Below are 21,622 nucleotides of genomic sequence, written 5' to 3'. Positions count from 1 at the left end.
ATATTTTAAAAAAATAAGGAAAAAAAAAAAGAACATTTTTTAAGAAAAATAGAACAATAATGATTGAAAAAAATACATTGATTTGCCCTCTTAATTTTTTAAAGAAAATCAATGCCAAAATCATTCCAAATGAGCTCTAGAACAACCCCTACAAATCTGCGTAAAAACATTGGGGTTTTAATTTTTTTGGGAAAAAAGAATTGATTTTTGGAGAAAAATGGAATAAAAATATATGGAAAAAATTACCTTGATTTACCCTCTAATTTTTTGGGAGAAAATTAACTCTAAAATTCTCTAAAAGCAGCTATGTAGCAGCCCCAACAAAATTAAAAAGTTCTTCAATAAGCTCCAAAAATCACTCGAGAAAACCCAAAAATCTCTTAGACAACAAAAAAATCCTTGAACTAGCTCGAAAATCTCATTTAATAATCAGCCCAACAACTCTCCAAGACTCGAATCAGCGCTTCAAATCTGTAAAAAATCCCTCCTAACAACCATGCAAAAAATCCTCTGAATTCTCTTCACCAAACTCAGCTCAAGAATTGCAAGAGAATCGAATGAATAGTGTGAGTGAAATAGAGAGTGGGGGTGTTTAAATAGCTTTAAGGGGTGGGGGTATTTAAATTCTAGCCCCCCCATAAAGTTATTTAAACACGCCCACCCCCTCTATTTTACTCACACTTTTCATTCAAGTCTCTTGCAATTCTTGAGTTGAGTTCGATGGAGAAAATTCAAAGAGTTCTTTGTAGGGTTGTTCTGAGGAAGATTTTTTGCAGATTTGAAAAGATGATTGAAGTCTTGGAGAGCAGTTGAGTTGATTATTAAAGGGTATTTTTGAGCTACTTCAAAGATTTTTTTCTCCAAATATCTTTGGGTTTTCTTGAGTGGTTTTTGGAGCTGGTTGAAGAGCTACTTTTTTTTGTTGGAACTACTACATCGCTGATTTCAAAGGATTTTGGAGCTGATTTTCTCCAAAAAATTTTAAGGGTAAATCAAAATAATTTTTGACATCTATTTTTGTTCCATTTTTCTCCAAAAATCAATTTTTTCCCCAAAAATTTAAAAACTCTTGTTTTTATATTGATTTGTCGGGGCTACTCCAGCACTGATTTGGAAGGATTTTGGACCTAATTTTCTTTAGAAAATTAAGAGGACAAATCAAGATATTTTTTCAACCATTATTGTTCTATTTTTCTCCAAAAATCTGTTCTTTTTTTCCTTAAAAATTTTGGAGCCCTAGTGTTTTTATGTAGAATCTAGATTTGTAATTTTTTTTTTGAAAAGAAATTGTGGCCATTATTTTCACATATTTTTCTCAACAATTGTTGAAATTTGCAGGGTTATTTTGAAGGATTTCATTGGCAAATTTGTGAGGGAGATTTTGGAGCTAATTGAAAAGTTTATTTTCTGATTGGTCGAAGCTTCTTCTCTTTCCAAAATTTACAGATCTTCTCTAGGTATTTCATTGTCTCTATTCTTCTTTTATTTTTCACTAAAAAAATTGTCATAGAATTCTAAAAACCCTAAGTTTCTCAATGCAAATTTTTCATTTCTTTTTATAGAAATTACCATGGCCCCCAAAAACAAGAATGGTCCAACTTAGATCCACTGTCATTTAAATGAACAAGGGATAAAAATCTGCAACTATTATGGGAAGAAAATTAAGGGTGAGGGATCCATAAAATTAAATAACACCTAACACATTGGAGAGGGCATGTAAAACCTTACGAAAATGTTTCTGATGATCTTATCGCAGAGATACAAAGTCTAATTAAAGCTTACAACAAAGAAAAGGGGACAAACAAAAAAATAAAAAAGATATAGGCAAAAGTCAAAAAGATGATGTTATGCTTAGTGACCCTGATTTTGAAGAAATATATGCCCAGTTTTAGAGATTCCTCTGATTTCCCTGCTGGAATTGGAGAGGGCAGTTCAACAGCTTTTAAATTGAAGAGGATAGCAACTCGTAAAGAAATTGACTCCTTTGTACGCTCCACCACCCCTGGGTCTCAACCAACACTTGATGCTAAATGGAAAAAAATAGAGGAGGAGACCACATATGAATACATTGTTAAATGATGGTATGATGCAAACATATATTTTAATGCTACTAATTTACATATTATCAGCCCATGATTGACGCTATAACTTCATGTGGAGCAGGCTTCAAATGCCCTACCTTTCATGATATCAAATGCCTACTTTTACAATATGAAGTCCAAATAATACAAGAGTACTTTACAGAGTTCAAGCAACCATGGACCAAAACAAAATGCGCAATTATGTTTGATGGATGGGCTGATGGTAGATCTCGCACAATTGTTTGTCCAAAAGTTATTATGTTCCTCAAATCTAGTGATGCATCTGATCAAGTGAATGATGCACAATTGTGATTTCGTCTTTTGGATGAAGTAGTTATGGAAGTAGAAGTTGAAAATGTTGTACAAATAATCACAGATAATGCCTCTAACTATGTTGCAATGGGAAAGATGTTGGAGGAAAAACACCCCACCATTTGGTGGTCTCCATGTGCAGCCTATTGTTTAAACAGCCCATTTTTTGAGTGGGTGAAGTAGTGTGTGGATGATGCAAAATCAATTACCAAGTACAGCTACTCATAGGTTCTGAACCTTATGAGAAAACACACAAGGGGTAAAAAGCTTGTTCAATCAACCGTCACACGATTTGCAACCAACTTTCTTTCGTTACAATCCCTTGTTAAACAAAAATCAAACTTGAGGAAGATGTTTTCATGTGATGATAGAATTCATCTCAGTGGAGTAAAATGGCTGAAGGGAAACAGATAATTGACCAAGTATTTGACAAAAGATTTTGGTCAAAAGCAAAAGAGATTGTGTTATTTAGTGAGCCTCTTGTTAGAGTCTTGTGAATGGTGGATAGTGATAAACCGGCCATGGGTTTTGTTTATGAGGACATGGATCATGCCAAGGAAAAAATAAAGGCAACATATGGGGATAAAAGACAAAAGTACATTCCTCTATGGAGAATCATTGATAAAATATGAAACAAACAACTCCATCAACCTTTACATGCAGTTGGCTACTACTTAAATCCAAGGTATGTAATTTTAGATTTCAATGCTCATTGCTCATAAGTTATAAGTTTGAAGTTTTGTTGACTTGATGAATATGTTTTTGTTTTCTGAACTTTGAAAGTACCATTACATTACAAATTTTGAGGTTAATGGGAGGTATTAGGGGGATTGTGTAAATGCATTGAGTGCATGGTCCCATATTCCAAGACTCAAGATCAGAGTCATAACAAGATCTTGAATTTCAGTGAGAGTATCAGTACCTTGGAATTTCTATGGTTGTAAGAAATAGAGCAAAGAACCCCCCAGGTAAGAATTATCAAAATTTGCAAATTCTTATATTACTCATTTCAATTTGCAATTGTTGAGTCCAAGTTTCAACTTTCAAATTCATTTGCTAATACTTTTTTTCCTTCCACCCTTTTTGCAGCCTATTGGTGGCAACATTTTGGTGGTGAATGCCCTCAATTGCAAAAATTTGAAATTCGAATATTGAGCCAGACATGTAGTTCTTCAGGGTATGAGTGGAATTGAAGTGTGTTTGAGTGTTATATACACTAAGAAGAGGAACCGTTTGGAACAAAAGCGGTTGAATGACATGGTTTTTGTTCAGTACAACCTTAGGTTGAGGCGCAACCTATTGCTGAATAAAACCCCTAAATCAAGCAACATTGTCTTGGCTGACTTTGATCCAACATCAGAATGGGTTGTGGAGAGTCAAGCACCAAATTTGACAAGGAAGTCCTTTCTTGGTTGGACTTGGACCCACCTCCACAGGTTGAAGAGGCAGATATATCAGAAGCACCAGTAGCAGCTTCAGGGCTATGGGAATCAAGTCATAATCCCATTGCAGATTTGGATGTTATTCATTCTTCGAATGAGGATGAAGAGGATGATCAAGATGATGATTCTGATGATGATTGATCATTGATTTGTTGTAGTTGTAGCCTGTGGTATTGTAGATTGTAGTATCATACTATCAATGTTATTTTGGACTATAAAGGCCTTTGAGAGCCTACTCTTAATGTTTGTAATTTTTTTGGTTCAGCGATGCTTTGCACTGAGTGCTATTTTGGTTATATGCACTATTACTTGCTATATAAATGAGAACTCTTTCATATTTGCGAATAAATAGTTTGAATTCATATGGATGCACATGAATGTATCCGTTTTTTTTTTTTCTTTAAAATATAAATATTTTACGTGTTTTTGCTAAACCAGTTTTTTCCCGGTTCTCACTGGTTCTCGATCCTCAAAGTTTTGCAGTTTGATCACTAGTTCGGTTCTGATAACATTGATAAGATCAATCAATCATATAGTCCCCAAGGTCTAGCGTTGGAACCTAGGCTCTAATACCACTTGTAACAACCCCCTTGTTTAACCAAAAGCAGTTACTAGGTTACCTCACTCTTGAGCGTGGTTAACAAAATGGGGTAGTCATCTGTTTTTCTTTTTATTTTCTGCTCTCCATGTCAGAAGGTTATGTATAGTTATAACCCTCCCCTTATCTCTATACCAACTTCTCTATTCAATTGCACTTTCACAGCCCTTAGTGACAATCTTAGTGAGGTTATTCAAAGAAGTAAGGATTGGTGATAATAGTTGCTTAGTCCTTAAAGAGGTATAGAAGTAGTACTAACAGTATGACTTATGTAAGGTAAAAGGGACAGATTTATGACAAGCCACAGACAGGGATATACCATATTGTCCTAGGGGTATTGTAAGCCATCCCACATGTGGATGTAACTTTAGCTTATGGGCTAATAATAGTGCCCTAAGCTTCAGTATCACCCATGGCTACAAAATCCATAAGAATTTCTGTAATCGTGTAACTCCAATAAATAGTTACAATCAATAAGATAGCTCAGAGTGGCCGTTGGGGTGAAGCTCATAACTTTCCTCTTAACCATTGGCACGCTGCCAACAGTTCAGTTGCCACCCCCTAGCTGATGAAACCTGCCCCAATGTGCAGAACACGGATTCCAAAGGTCTAACCCACCTCCACCCTGCATGTAGGTGCTTAGTTATAGGCAGGTTCAGGGATTCCAGAGGTACTTTCTACTCCACCCCTTAGCCCATGAGGGATTCCAAAGATGAAAATATCTAGCCTCAGTTAATTCGTGTGCTAGCCTCAGTTAATTCGTGTGCCACTCAATGAACAATTTCATCATCATAATTAAGGATCTCATGACCAGGCATCAAGGGTGTCCCAGTTGTTAAGAACACCCAAATAATATGCAACAAAGAGGACTAACTGAAGCGACTACCAGCTCCACATTCCTTGAGACAGTGATTTATCTTGCGTGGAATTATTTTAGTTAGCAAATTGTGAGGATTATTTTCATTTAAGTGCTTCCAGGAAGCACCTTTTTCATTTTTAACACTTGTAAAATTCATATGGGCACCAGGACATAGTCAATGATTCTTCCCCCAACCACTTGCCAGCCTGTGATAACAATTATCACCCCCTAGCTCAAGAAGACTATCCCAATGACCAAACATTTAGGGATTCCAGAGGTCTAATCTGACCTCCACCCTTCTAGCATAACAATGTTCAAGTACAGGGACTCCAGAGATCTAACCTGACCTCCACCCTTCTAGCATGACAGTGTTCAAGTACAGGGACTCCAGAGATCTAATCTGACCTCCACCCTTCTGGTATAAAAGTGTTCAAGTACAGGGACTCCAAAAATCTAAACTGATCTCCACCCTTCTATCATAACAGTACAGAAACTCTAGAGATCTAATTTGATCTCCACCCTTCTAGCATAACAGTACAAGGACTCCAGAGACCTAATTCGATCTGATCCGAGTCACACAAAAAAATTTTGAAACGGCCTAATGACCAATGTTTTAGAACTCCGACTCCAACTCCGACTCGGCCGAGGATCGACTCCGACTCCAAAACAGTAATGACTCGGCCGGTTCGATTTCAATGACTCGATCGTTGAAAAAATACATTAAATATTTATTTTTTTTATTATAAAAAACATAATTTTAAAGATTTTCATTCATGTTTCCAAACACACAGCATTATAATATAGATGGAAGACAACATATGATCAAAGTAGGCTCATGAACCAATCCATTATATCAAAATGGCACCCAGTGCACTATCCAATGGCAATACATAGTCAATTGTCATACATGATCAAAGACTCAAAACAAAAAGCACATAACCAAGGAGGCTAGAAATGGCCTCTACAACAAAAGTAAATTGTGACCAGACTCCAGTACTACTGGCTAGTAGCTACTGCCAGAGAAGCCAAGATCATGTCAATCAATCTCTGGATCATCATCAGAGTCAGACAGGGGGCCCCATGGCTCCTCCTCATCATCATCATCTCCAACTGCAACTGTAGAAGTGGTACCACTAGCAGGCTGTGCAACTACAGCAGATGCAAGCTGAGATAGAGAAGATATGCGGTTGCGCTTCTATCGTGGCTGAGCAGAGGAAGCACCTGCAACTGGAGTCTTTGTTGGCTGTGAGACTGAGGCTGGATCGGGATCTGCATTCAACTGAACATCATGTTCAATTGATGCCACAATATATAAATCTAAATCAAGATCTTCATCGGGATCAAACTCTGCTGGATGACTCTCCACTACCCAATCTGATGTTGGATCAATGTCTTCCAACACAATGGGATCTGAATCAGGTCTTTTGTTCGGTAATTGGTTTTGTCTGAGCCGGAGGTTGTATTGGACATAGACTAGATCATTTAACCGTTTTTGATCCAAACAGTTTCTCTTCTTTGTGTGAATCCTATCAAAGACAGACCAATTGCACTCACACCCAGTAGCACTGCAAGTTTGACTCAAAATACAAATTGCAAACTTCTGCAATTCAGGACAATGGCCACCAAAAGCCTCCCACCATTGTGCTACAAAAAACATAGGAGTGTAAAGAGTTAGCTCAACAAAATTACAAATTATTTCCAACTTTCAAATTATAAACAATTTAACAAAATTTAAAAAAAAAATTAAAATTATTAAGAATTTGAAAACTGAAATTTTTGTTTACCTGGCTCATCTGCTTCTCTTGCAATCTTTACTAAGTTCTTCCCAAAGGTACCCGAGGCATTGTTGAAGGTTGTGACCTGTCGGTGTATCTCCAGCTGATCAGAATCCAATGGGATCATGCGATCAATGCAATCAATCAATCCATCTCTGACCTCCCCCCTCAAAGCTCCTGAGTCCTTAGCTTTATAATGATACCGTGGGTTCAAAAGAGTCGATTGTTCCATCTTTCATCAATGATTGCCCAAATGGGCCCATACTTAGCCACTCTATCCTTGTATGCCCTCTTTATTTGCTCCTTTGCTTCATCCATAGCCTCATAAATGAAGCCCATAGCCAACCTTTCCCCATCCACCAACCACAACACCTTAACCAATGGCTCAGCAAGCTTCACAATCTCTGCTGCCTTTCTCCAAAAAGTTTCTTCATTAACTTTCTTTTTCAATTTTTTGTCTTCCGGTTTGTTAGACCAATTGCTTTGATTCTATTCATCACTGGCAAACATCTTTTGCAAGTTTCTATTTTGGGAAAGCATAGATTGCAATGTCAAAAAATGAGTAGCAAATCTAGTGATGGCAGGCCTAATAATATCCTTGCCCCCAGTGTGTTTCCTCATAAGGCTCAAAATCAATGAATGATTGTAGATAAATTTTGTTATGCTTTTAGCATGATCTACAGTGTTTTTGACCCAATCTATTTTTCCAATATCCTCAAGCATGAGGTCTATGCAATGTGCAGCACATGAGGTCCAAAATATGGTCTTGTGTTTTTCCTCTAACAATTTACCAGCAAGAACATAGTTAGAGGCATTATCTGTGATGACTTGAACAACATTAGCCACCCCCACCTCCTCAACAACCTGATCCAATAGCTGAAACAACAATTGCCCATCTTTTACCTTATCAGATGCATCAACTGATTTTAAAAACATGGTTCCCCGTGGGCAGAAGACAAGAAAGTTTATGATAGTACGATTTCTTTGATCAGTCCATCCATCTGACATGATGGTACATCCTGTTCTTGCCCATGAGTCCTTGAAATCTTTCAAATACTCATTAATGGAGTCAATTTCTTTCTGCAAATGATACCCCCTTAGCTCATGCATAGTAGGGCCTCTGAAGCCTTTTCCAACAGCATGTATGGCATCAAACATAGGCTCATAATATGGTGAACGGAAAGCATTAAAGAGGATATCAGCATCATACCACCATCTAGCTATGTACTCACAGGCAGTCTCCCTCAATTCTTTCTTCCAATGGTCATCTAAAGTGGGTTGCATTTGACTTTTACTAGCTTGAGGACCATGTGCATCTGATGGAGAGGAGGGAGTGAAATAACTTTTGATAGTCATATCACCATTTTTCATTCTACCCTTTCCCTTATCTTGAACAAAACCAAAAGAGGGAGGAACATATCGTAAAGGGTTGGATGCATCAGTATGAGGGATAGAGGAAAAACCCTCAAAATCATAATTGGGGTTGGTAGTCAACATTTTTTGTATCTCCCTCTTCCTCCAAATTTCAGCCTCTAACTCTCTTTGCTTAGTCTTATCTTCTTTAAACTTCTCAAAGCTGGCCAACAATTGCTTCCTAATCTCCCCAATTTCTGGTGAGGTACATGGAGTAATTTGGCCTTTAATCCTTGCCAAGTGTTGTTTCAGCCTATTAATGCCCCCAGGACCTTCCTTAATTTTCCTATGGCAAAATTTGCATTGCATTTGACTATCAACCATTTCAACATATGCCCAAGCAGGATCTCTCGCTCTAGGTGCCATTTTTTTACTAGGAAATGAAAGCAAACAATCTGAAAATGAAAAAAAAAACATTGGTTCAATGTTCATTTCTTTCACAAAAAACAGTCTCTAGGCTTTCTGTATATGCACCTAAAATTTAATAAGCAAAAACAGATTTGTAGAGGTGAAAAAAATACCTCCAGGCACACACTGTCTCCTCAAGCTTGCTCCAAGAATCAACTCCTCAATGCTGCTCCAAATGGCTGCCCAAAAAGCTCCTCAATCCAGCTACAATGCTTGCCCAAGACTCCTCACTGCTTCTCCAAAAACAAACTCAAGAACTACTCACTAACTCTCACTGAAGTTTTCACTCAAATGCATGAGATGGCTGTGAGAGAATGAGAGCATTTCAGTGTGTTAAATAGGGTTTGGGAGGGGGGAATGGACCCCAAATAACATTTAACTAGTTTATAAAACACATTGGAGTCCCCATCAATCAGCTATCACTTAAAAATTTATAAAAAAATATGAGAAATCGCACTTTTTTTGGGGTTACAGGCCGTAGTTAGTGACTCGGCCGAGTTATTGCGGAAACGACCGAGTTGACCGAGTCATGGCTGACTCGGCCGAGTCATGCAATAACTCAGCCAAGTCAACCATGACTCGGTCAACCGAACTGGTTGTTAGGCCGTTTCAAAAATTTCTTGTGTGACTCGGATCAACTCAGCCGAGTCATTAATGACTCGGCCGTTTTTTAAAACACTGCTAATGACCAGCTCAATTGACCGAGTCATGGCTGACTCCGCCAAGTTATTGCATGACTCGACCGAGTCAGCCATGACTCAGTCAACTCTGTCGTTTCCGCAATAACTCGGCCGAGTCACTAACTACGACCTATAACCCCAAAAAAAGTGTGCTTTCTCATATTTTTTATAAATTTTTAAGTGATAGCTGATTGATGGGGACTCCAATGTGTTTTATAAACTAGTTAAATGTTATTTGGGGTCCATTCCCCCCTCCCAAATCCTATTTAACACACTCAAATGCTCTCATTCTCTCACAGCCATCTCATGCATTTGAGTGAGAACTTCAGTGAGAGTTAGTGAGCAATTCTTGAGTTTGTTTTTGAAAAAGCAGTGAGGAGTCTTGGGCAAGCATTGTAGCTGGAGTGAGGAGCTTCTTGGGCAGCCATTTGGAGCAGCATTGAGGAGTTGATTCTTGGAGCAAGCTTGAGGAGGCAGTTTGTGCCTGGAGGTATTTTTTTCACCTCTACAAATCTGTTTTTGCTTATTAAATTTTAGGTGCATATCTAGAAAGCCTAGAGACTGTTTTTTGTGAAATAAATGAACATTGAATCAATGTTTTTTTTTTTTTTTTGCTTTCATTTCCTAGTCAAAAAATGGCACCTAGAGCGAGAGATCCTGCTTGGGCATATGTTGAAATGGTTGATAGTCAAATGCAATGCAAATTCTGCCATAGGAAAATTAAGGAAGGTCCTGGGGGCATTAATAGGTTGAAACAACACTTGGCGGGGATTAGAGGCCATATTACTCCATGTACCTCACCAGAAATTGGGGAGATTAGGAAGCAATTGTTGGCCAGCTTTGAGAAGTTTAAAGAAGATAAGACTAGGCAAAGAGAGTTAGAGGCTGAAATTGGGAGGAAGAGGGAGATACAAAAAATGATGGCTACCAACCCCAATTATGATTTTGAGGGTTCTTCCTCTATCCCTCATACTAATGCATCCAACCCTTTCCAATATGTTCCTCCCTCTTTTAATTCTGTTCAAGATAAGGGAAAGGGTAGAATGAAAAAGGGTGATATGACTATCAAAAGTTATTTCACTCCCTCCTCTCCATCAGATGCACATGGTCCTCAAGCTAGTAAAAGTCAAATGCAGCCCACTTTAGATGACCATTGGTAGAAAGAATTGAGGGAGACTGCCTGTGAGTACATAGCTAGATGGTGGTATGATGCTGATATCCCCTTCAATGCTTACCGTTCACCATATTATGAGCCTATGTTTGATGCCATACATGCTACTGGAAAAGGCTTCAAAGGCCCTACTATGCATGAACTAAGGGAGAAATTGACTCCATTAATGAGTATTTGAAAGATTTCAAGGACTCATGGGCAAGAACAGGATGTACCATCATGTCAAATAGATGGATTGATCAAAGAAACCGTACCATCATAAACTTTCTTGTCTTCTACCCACGGGGAACCATGTTTTTAAAATCAGTTGATGCATCTGATAAGGTAAAAATTGGGCAATTGTTGTTTCAACCACTGGATCAAGTTGTTGAGGAGGTGGGGGTGGCTAATGTTGTTCAAGTCATCACAGATAATGCCTCTATGTTCTTGCTGGTAAACTATTAGAGGAAAAACACAAGACCATCTTTTGGACCCCATGTGCTGCAACATTGCAGGTACCTCATGCTTGAGGATATTGGAAAAATAGATTGGGTTAAAAACATTGTAGATCATGCCAAAAGCATAACAAAATTTATCTACAATCATTCATTGATTTTGAACCTCATGAGGAAACACACTGGGGGCAAGGATATTATTAGGCCTACCATCACTAGATTTGCTACTCATTTTTTGACATTGCAATCTATGCTTTCCCAAAATAGAAACTTGCAAAAGATGTTTGCCAGTGATGAATGGAATCAAAGCAATTGGTCTAACAAACCGGAAGGCAAAGAATTGAAAACGAAAGTTAATGAAGAAACTTTTTGGAGAAAGGCAGCAGAGATTGTGAAGCTTGCTGAGCCACTGGTTAAGGTGTTGTGGTTGGTGGATGGCGAAAGGTTGGCTATGGGCTTCATTTATGAGGCTATGGATCAAGCAAAGGAGCAAATAAAGAAGGCATACAAGGATAGAGTGGCTAAGTATGGGCCCATTTGGGCAATCATTGATGAAAGATGGAACAATCAACTCCATCGCCCTATACATGCAGCAGGGTATTTTTTGAACCCAAGGTATCATATAAAGCTAAGGAGTCAAGAGCTTTGAGGGGGGAGATCAGAGATGGACTGATTGATTGCATTGATCACATGATCCCATCGGAGTCTGATTAACTGGAGATACACCGACAGGTCACAACCTTCAGCAATGCCTCGGGTACCTTTGGGAAGAACCTAGCAAAGATTGCAAGAGAAGCAGATGAGCCAGGTAAACAAAAATTTCAATTTTCAAATTCTTAATAGTTTTACTTTTTTTTTAAATTTTGTTAAATTGTTTATAATTTGAAAGTTGGATATAATTTGTAATTTTGTTGAGCTAACTCATTACACTCCTATGTTTTTTGCAGCACAATGGTGGGAGGCTTTTGGTGGCCATTGTCCTGAATTGCAGAAGTTTGCAATTCGTATTTTGAGTCAAACTTGCAGTGCTACTAGGTGTGAGCGCAATTGGTCTATCTTTGAGAGGATTCACACAAAGAAGAGAAATTGTTTGGATCAAAAACGGTTAAATGATCTAGTCTATGTCCAATACAACCTCCGGCTCAGACGAAACCAATTGCTGAACAAAAGACCTGATTCAGATCCCATTGTGTTGGAAGACATTGATCCAACATCAGATTGGGTAGTGGAGAGTCATCCAGCAGAGTTTGATCCTGATGAGGATCTTGATTTAGATTTAGATATCGTGGCATCAGTTGAACATGATGTTTAGTTGAATGCAAATCCCAATCTAGCCTCAGTGTCACATCCAGCAAGGACTCCAGTTGCAAGCGCTTCCTCTGCTCAACCACGATAGAAGCGTAGCGGCATATCTTCTCTATCTCAACTAACATCTGCTGCAGTTGCACAGCCTGCTAGTGTTACCACTTCTACAGTTGCAGTTGGAGATGATGATGAGGAGGAGGAGCCATGGGGCCCCCTGTCTGACTCTGATGATGATCCAGAGATTGATCGACATGATCTTGGCTCCTCTGGCAGTAGCTACTAGCCAGTAGTACTAGAGTCTGGTCACAATTTACTTTTGTTGTAGAGGCCATTTCTAACCTCCTTGGTTATGTGCTTTTTGTTTTGAGTCTTTGATCATGTATGACAGTTGACTATGTATTGCCATTGGACAATGCACTAGGTGCCATTTTGATATAATGGATTGGTTCATGAGCCTACTTTAATCATATGTTGTCTTCCATCTATATTATAATGTTGTGTGTTTGGAAACATGAAATCTTTAAAATTATGTTTAAAATCTTTAAAATTATGGTTTTTTTCTTCTTTTTTTTCTTTTTTTTTCTTTATATATATATATATATATATATATATATATATAATGTATTTTTTACAACGACCGAGTCATTGAAATCGAACCGGAGTCATTACCGTTTCGAAGTTGGAGTTGGAGTCGATCCTCGGCCGAGTCAGAGTCGAAGTCGAAGTTTTAAAACATTAGTACATTGTAAGCGGTTCACATTTGTTTAATTCTATGTAAACTAGGTTGGTTCAAGAATAAGGTCCTTAACTCTCCTCCCAACCGTTGACAGTCTACCAACAAAGCAGCTGCCACCCCCTAAATTAGGACCAGACCAGGGATTCCAGATGCTTATCCCACCGACACCTTTTACACAGACGAGTAGAGTTGGGTTATATCCATTTCCTTCAGAATTGTGTGGAGTCTCTTTCCTTTTGTCAAAGGGTGTCATTGCATTTATTAAGGCTAATGGTTCTAGTCATAGCATGGTTGTCCAATCCTCATATGGACTGATATTCAGAGGTTGTCTCGTAGTGGCACGAATTCCCCTAGTTTATCCACTCCATTATCTCATATGTATTACATGTTGAATTTGTAAAGAATTAAAAGTAAGAGATGCTCTGGTTTGTTTTTCCCTTTAAAAGATCATATATATCAGTTGTGTGTGAATTTCTAAGTACTAAATAAATTAGCTTGAGCATCTAGAATGTCATATTGGGTCACTGGTCGCCTATTGTGATCATCTTCTTGAATTAAAACCTTAAGAAATTACCTATAGCATAGTAATACAGTATAACCAAACTGTTTGACAGGAGATCCTACTGAGCAACTCAATATAAATTCATAAATTTCCCTAACAAAACAAAGATTCTCTAAGAAGGGATCTTACATGGTCATTATTGATTCCCTAGGGTTTCTAATTTAGTAGAGGGTGGAGGATCATCTCTGGAGTCCCTATGCTATTATGCCAAAAGGGTGAAGATCGGATTAGATCTTTGGAGTCCTTGTATTGTTTTGCCAGAAGGGTGGAGATCGGATGGGACCTCTAGAGTCCCTGTACTGTTATGCCAAAAGGGTGGAGATCGGATTATATCTCTGGAGTCCCTACCAAAAGGGTGGAGATCAGATTATATCTCTGAAGTCCCTACCAAAAGGGTGGAGATCGAATTATATCTCTAGAGTCCCTATACTATTATGCCAAAAGGGTGGAGATCGGATTAAATCGTTGGAGTCCCTGTACTTGAACACTGTTACGCCAGAAGGGTGGAGGTCGAATTAGATCTTTGGAGTCCCTGTAGAACAAACTCAGATGTACTCCTATAGCTATAGCCCTGACTAGTTCCAATGTTTATAGATGGGAATACCAAAAAGAGAAGGCAAGGTTTGGGAGAAATTCTTGCTAAACAAAAAGAATTAGGCATTCAAATAGTCGAAGTACCAAATCATCATGTGAATGGAGCATATGAAGCAGCCATAAAGGTACCACAGCTTGAGAACTCTACATCCCCAAGGTATGTACTCAATGATTCAAGTGACTTTAGGATGAAACGAGATAGCACTTCAATTGAAACAATCAACCCTACTTTTGATATTTGATACCTTGAAGATGATCTAAGAGTGGATAAAGGCGATAAGGGGGACTTGGGCATAGCCCCACAAAATGATATCACAAACATGGATGAGTTTAGGAATGATGAATATGAGCATCTCAAAGAGACTTTGAAGGTTTGCTTGGATTATAGTGGATGTGGGTTTTTTCCTTACCTGCAATAGTTGCAGCTTTGGGAATCTTCTTCACTTGAGTTGTTCAAGACACTTGCGAGCCTGAATTCGCATGCATTTAAAGAAATACCAGAGGAAGGTACTAGTGAACATGATGTTTGGAATAGGATCATGGATTATCTTAATCTTCCTCATAGTGGGTATAGCATGGTGTTCGTTATGAGTAGAGACTTTGCCTTCAAATTTCTTATAGAGGCATATCCAATTCACCAGAATCAAAGGTCATTAACCATGTTTGTCGATGGAAGTGAATCTTTTAACTGGATGGCTCAAACTGCCAAAAAGAAGGGTGCCAAAATACAAAGTGCTTTGTGCAAGTGGCCAACACTTCAACTGTGTAGTGTAGGGCTTAGAAGTCTCGAGCTTAAGAAAAAAATGGAAAAAAAGATTTTGCAAAAGGACCCTTTGTGTTTCCTGTCCAGTCTAGGATCACTGGAGCTAAGTATTCTTACCAGTGGATGTCTCTGGCACAACAAAATAGGTTGCATGTATTGTTTGATGCAGTTGCTTTGGGACGAAAGAATATGGATTCACTTGTTTTGTCTCTCTTTAAGACAAATTTTATGATCATGTCCATTTACAAGGAGGAAGATGGAAGCCTTCCCACAAAACTGAGTTTTGCTTCAAGGAAACCAACCAGGGGAAAATTTGTTGGAAGTAATCGACTTTCTTGTGGAATGCATAATATGGGAAGGGCTGACCCCTAGGTAGAAGGTCAAACTCGTCATTTGCGTCAACATAGGCATCATTCTCCTAGTTATTACAACGATCATGTTGGGTTCGGACCCCATGTTTTTGCATATGCCATTGTTACCACCAAGGTTGAAGGAGGTAGTTTCCCGAAGAGGACGCCACGTGGGAAGAAGAACAGATATTTTAGCACCCAAATTTGCAATTGCTTGAGGGCAAACAATGTCGCAAAGTGGGAATTCTAATGTTCTCTTCTAATTAATTTGCCCAAGGGAGGGTGAAGTAACTTATCCAACCTCATAGGCTATAGTCATTTGTAAAGGGGGGAACTCATTATTTGATGTTATTGGGGTAACATAGGAAAATTTGGGGTAGTTAGGGGAAAACTTGTGATTAAAGCCAAATTTGGGCAAAATGGAGGGAAACTTGTTAGCCCCTTAATTTAAAATTAGGGGGGAAGACCCCAAAGGGAATCTATAAAAAGAAGAGAGGAGAATCACTTTTTTCATCATGGTTTTGGTAGATCTTGCTGATTTTTGGAGTTGAGGCTTTTGGAAAGTTTTAAGACCCTTTTCTTTCTGATTGGTTTCGATGGTGAAAGATTCCGCCCTAGCCAATCCCTTCTCTTTGCTCTATTAGCATAATTCTTGAGGTATCATCCATCTGTTTGTGGCAATCAAGGGTTTCTAAGGAAGCAAATCTATGGAAACAAGGTTTTGTGGTTGTCTGGGCAGCAAAGAGGTCTGAATATGTGACAGCATGGACCTGTTTTAGGCCTTCAAGGGCAGCAAGGTAGCATACAGCCTTATCTAAGGCTTGCGGCCAACTTGAAGAAAATTTATGTGACAACAAAGTTGTTTAAGAGAAAGTAAATCTTAGCACCAGGGTCCCTGAGGCCCTAACTGAGGCAGCAACTAACATGAAGTAATTACTGTGACAGTGAGGCACCAACAAGGCAACACACCCTATTTGAGGTAGCGAAGGTGTTTTCTATGGATCTAAGGCACTAATTGGCAGCAAAATACTTCTGATTCCTTCTTCCTAAGACTGCAACCCATCTTAATAGCATTTCCTGAGGCAGCATAGGGTTCTCAAGCGCTTCTTCTTGAGGCAAAGGCAGTTGTGTAATCTCCTAAGGCCAATCTGTGCAGTGAGGATCCGATATGGCAAAATTCAGGTTGATTCAAGAAGCTCTGTGGCAGTGAATTGTGTCCAACAAAGTCTGGCTGGTTGGCAGCAAAGAGGTATCAAATGCTGGTTGAAGGTCAAACCAAGAAATAATAGGATAGTAGGGTTAGCCAATGTAATAGCAAGTGCTGTGAATTCTCACTGTAGTGTATAATTGTAAGAACTGTGAACTTAAACTCATTATGAATTGTTAGATTAGCTTCATGTGAATGAGCTGTTGAATAATGGTTACATTGTCTTATTGCATTCAATATTGTCTGTGGTTGTAAAATTGAATGAATATTGTGGTACTAGCTAGAATAAGAATATTGTCATGTGCTCTTTTCAAACCCTAAGGATAAATTTTCCCTAAGGGATATTACAAAATATACCTTCAGTTTCAATTATGACAAACTTGGGACTTGGGAAATTTTTGCTAAGTTTGATGATCAACAATTCATCATCCAAAGAAGTGTTCAGAATTATAACTCGAACAAGTACTTCTGTACATGTTTAGTGTGAACATACAAGAAATAGTTGGTGATAGTTTTGAAAAGTAACTCTATTTTTTAAAAATCAATTTTATTTAATAATAGACTTTTGTGAAAAAAGTGAAAGTCTTATATTTAGTAGTTGAGTCCATATCTCATGCGTGACTTAGAATAGGAGTAATCTTAAAAAATGGATCATCCAGTAAAAATATAAAGACATGGCAAGGTAAAGGCTTTCAACACATGACTAGTTGAGCAACTGAGAGAGAGAGAGAGAGAGATTCAAGCAAAGGCAAATCTGGGCAACAAGCAATAGTTAGTAGAGTTGTCAAACAATTTCATATGGAATAGTTTTGTAGAATCATACAAACAAGCAATACAACAGTTCTATAAAGTTATAAGCACAATCATTAGGCATGGCAGTGTCTAGAGAAGAAGAAGGTTAAAGGGAAGCAACAGTAAAAGCAAGTAGCAAACTCTCAAAAGCTCAGATGAATGAGTTTATTTCCAAGTTCAAGAAGGATTTCTTAATAATATCTTGTCTTTCTACTAATGTGATTCCAAGAGATTCATGGTATATGTACAGTGGGGCATTTCGACACATGACATTAGTCCAACAGTTGTTTTCTAATCAAAGGAAGTGAGGCTCAAGCATAGAGGTTGAGCTTGGTGATGATACCAAGAACCTTGTAGTAAAAGTTGGTACTATTCCTTCTGCTCCACTTAAGTATACTTTAGATTTTGAGTATGTCTTATTTGTTCCAAGAGGAGTGTACTTTCAGTTTCACTCATGGAAGAGAAGGGCTTTGCAGTAGAGTTCAAGAACCAACAAGTTGTCATTAAGTCGATGGAATAGGAGGTAGAGAAGGTGATTTGTACAAGTTGCAAGGTGAACTTGTTCAACCTTTGGTGCATGACAATGACAACTTGTGCAAATTGTGGCATAACAGGATGGGGCACCTACATCATAGGGCATTACCTATTATGAGAGAAATAATTACAGGGCTTCTCGAGTTCAGTATTGGGCAGCATGGTGTATGGAAATGATGCACACCTAGTAAGCATGCCAAAGCTACTTTCCCAAACAATGAGCATAGGTCTAAGGCGATTCTGAACCTAGTACATTCTAATTTTTTTGGACTGAAGTCAGTAGTGAGAATAACAGGAAGAATGTATTATGTTTCCTTTATTGATGATTCTTCTCATAAAACCTAGGTCTACTTATTAAAAATCAAGGATGAGGTGTTTAGCAAGTTTCAGGAGTTCAGAGCTCTGATTGAAAACCAGACAAGTATGAATATCAAAGTCTTGAGATTGGACAATGTGAGAGAGTGTACCTCCAAGGAGTTCAAGGGTTTTTGCAAGAAGGCAGGAATCAAGAGAGAGTTGCAGTTATGTACAACCCAGGGAAAAATATCATAGGGGCTACTAAGGCCATGACACATGAACAAGACTTGCCGTTGTTTCTTTGGACAAACACATGCAACACAACCCGAGCAAAGATGAGATACAATTATTATATACCAGGTGTAAAACCCTACTTTTTCATAAATATATATTTATAAATTATAACTTGATTCTTATATTGTAAAAAAAAAAAATCAAATCTGAATTAAAGCGTGTCAACTGTTTAGCTTTCATACTCATATTGCCCATTCAAGAATGACACAAAACCACCAAGTTCACAAAAGATTTGATGACTTTAATTTAGCTAATAGCATCATCAGATATTCAGGCTATAACACATAGAGGCTATAATATCCAAATAATATAAGCCAAGAATAGAGAACCCTGATGAGAAATAAAATCAATTCCTCTAACTAAATGAGAGATTAAAACTTACTAATGGTGGAAAATTGTGCAGTGTGAAAACTTCTGTTTCAGATTATAATAATACATGAGTGACAATGTCTAAATACAAAGAGAAATATCGCACGTGAACTTTAACCTTTCAAATAAGAGACACAATTCACTAGCAGACAGACTATACTAAAGGCAGCTCTTAGTACAAAACTACTAAAACACTATATTGATATATACCTTAGCAGACAGACTATACTAAAGGCAGCTCTTAGTACAAAACTACTAAAACACTATATTGATATATACCTGATGATCACAACTAATCTAACGCTAAGTTTAAACCAATGCACTTGGAAGGAACCGTTCAAATTTTGAACAGGTTACCAAATAATTATCATGTAAATTGTGTGCTGACTGTTCTCAAAGATGAGATGAATGGTGAAAATTGTTCAAAACATGCTGTAGGGTATAAAATAGATTCTTTTCACTTAGGTGTTAGGTCTGAGGAAAACTATTCGGCCAAAGTCACCAAGGATATACACAACATCATCCTTTTTTCTGAAACATGAAATGCACAAATTCTTCACCCACCCTCATGGGAGCATTTTGACAGCCCCGCCCTCATGGCAAAGAAGAAGCACATTTGAAAAAAAAAAACTGAAGATCCATACGCTTCGCCAGAATACCTTATCGCTGAATATTAAGCATTGCCTTGGCCTCGACCTGCTCCTCCAGAAGATCCTCACTCGTGTATTTACTAAGAAGCTCCTGTTTCTTCTTCTCCACAACCATGCGCTCAATCTCTTTCTCATCCGGTAGGGGCACATGGGCAACAAACTCGCGCTCTCGCTGTTGCTGGTTTCCCTTCTCCTGCTCTCCCATTTCTTCCGCCACATCCTCCTCTTCCTCGAACAGGACCGGCTTAACGGCAGCGACCTCCCCACTCTTCACCGTTAACCTGGCCTCCCTCTTGACGGACTCAATCCTCTGCCACTCTCTCAGCGCCCTGGCCCGCATCTCCTCCTCTGCCGGTCGCTCGACTTTCGCCAAGATCCCGTCCTCGTCATCTCTGTAGCCATAATAACTTGCGTCGATTCGCTTGTAAATCTCATACCTAGACCTCCTCTTCCTCGCCTCGGGGGGTTTGTCGAATAGCTCTTTGACGCCGGGTAGGAATTTCGCAGCCCCGAAGTATCTGTAACCGGGGCCCTTGCCAGTAGCACCGGGCACATCCACCTCGTTTCCTTCCAAGTCCGTCATCTTGGCCCCTACTTTGGCATAATTGGGGCCGCCAAGCTCTACGATCCGAGCTTCCCAGTGCCCCTTTTCCCTAATCAGCTTGTTGATTTCGTCGTTGAGGTCTCGGAGGCGGTGTTCGCCGAGGCCCGGGTTCTGAATCTCCATGACCTTCCGTCCAATCTCTCGGATTATCTGCTGCCGCCATTTGTCTGCCTCTGCGAGATCGCGGCACTCTGAGGCCAAGAACGGGCGCCTCTCCTTCGGCTTCTTCTTCTCTTCGTTCTTGAATGTCAAGAACCTGTTCAGCATAGACTGCGCCTTCTCTTCGTTACGGGCCATTTTTCCCCAAAAGCCAAGGGCCTACAGTCTGATCTGCTCTGTTTAAAGCCCTAAGCCCTTCTTGCCGAGAACTTCACAAAATAACTGAAGGGATGAGCAGATTTCATCGAATAGGTAAATAGGCTGCCTGAAGAGGCGGCAGTGGTTCTCCACGGGCATCACGAATTGATGGTTGTGTAACAGAATAGAAGAATTTTTCAGAATTTATGGTTTTATGATTCACAATGATAAATGATAATTTTTTGGATTAATGACAACAATGTTTTTAAATAATGAATCTATATGGGTGGAGAGAATTTTTAAATAAAAGACGAATAATTTGTTTATATATTTTAATTAATTGACTTTTCAGACTTTCAAATGAGTCTAGATTTTAATTAATTGACATTTCAAGACTTTGAAGTGGGTCTATTTTAAGGGGATACACTAATTCTTTTAAGAGATCTAGGTCAATGTTTTGAATTTTTTTTATAGTAAAAAAAAAATTGTTATAGGATTATATGGTTTTAAAGTAATATTAGTGGGCAGTTCACAATTTTAAAGTGTGAGTTGAGTAACATATAGATCTCATGAATGTTATTATGTCATTGAAAGAGCTTAACGATGTTTACCTTTTTTCGACATATTAGATACTTAGCCTTCTCGAAAATTCTTAGTTGATTTTTCATTTGAGAATCAATAATCATGTATAGGAGTTTTTAAGTTTGAATAATATTAAATGAGACTTAAAATTTTAAGTAAGTTTGGAGTTATTGGATGTTTAATTGAGTTAATGAAAGCAAAGTGGTGTTATTATTCCTTCTAAGGTTTAAGTCTTTAAGTGATATATTTATGCTTGTGTGAGTGCCTATATGTATAGGCATGTGCAAAAATAGTATATAAGACATAGGTAATTTTGGTAGAATAGACAATTTCCACTTGTGGTTTGGCAAATATTAAGCACCATGTAGTAAGTGAATGATTGGATTACTATTTTTCCATCTTGTCTATTGGATGAGAATAATGTGATTTTTAATGGACAAGATGAAAAAACAATAAACCAATCATTGGCTTACTGCATGGTGCTTAATATTTGCCCTTATCATTTTTTAATTA

The 21,622-nt window shown here is 38.4% G+C and overlaps 1 protein-coding gene across 7 annotated transcripts in view; it reads right to left on the bottom strand.

Moving 5' to 3' along the window:
- The window catches only part of LOC149232125 (uncharacterized), a 35,176-nt gene extending 14,451 nt beyond the window's left edge, over positions 1 to 20,725 (bottom strand). For all 7 annotated transcript variants that reach the window (XR_016248128.1, XR_016248127.1, XR_016248125.1 and 4 more), the window contains exon 1: positions 19,636 to 20,725. Coding sequence is in view for 3 of the 7 variants with exons in the window: in XM_089379363.1 (XP_089235489.1) it covers positions 19,637 to 20,527 (891 nt within the window). In the remaining 4 variants the exon portion in view is untranslated. The remainder of the gene's footprint in view (positions 1 to 19,635) is intronic.
- Positions 20,726 to 21,622: the final 897 nt, after the last annotated feature.

Source organism: Pinus tabuliformis, chromosome J (assembly GCF_031772625.1).
Source record: "Pinus tabuliformis cultivar Carrire ecotype Pingquan chromosome J, CPIR1, whole genome shotgun sequence".
Taxonomy (NCBI): Eukaryota; Viridiplantae; Streptophyta; class Pinopsida; order Pinales; family Pinaceae; genus Pinus; species Pinus tabuliformis.
The sequence above is the reverse complement of the archived record's forward strand: the minus strand, read 5'-3'. Positions and strand labels throughout refer to the sequence as shown.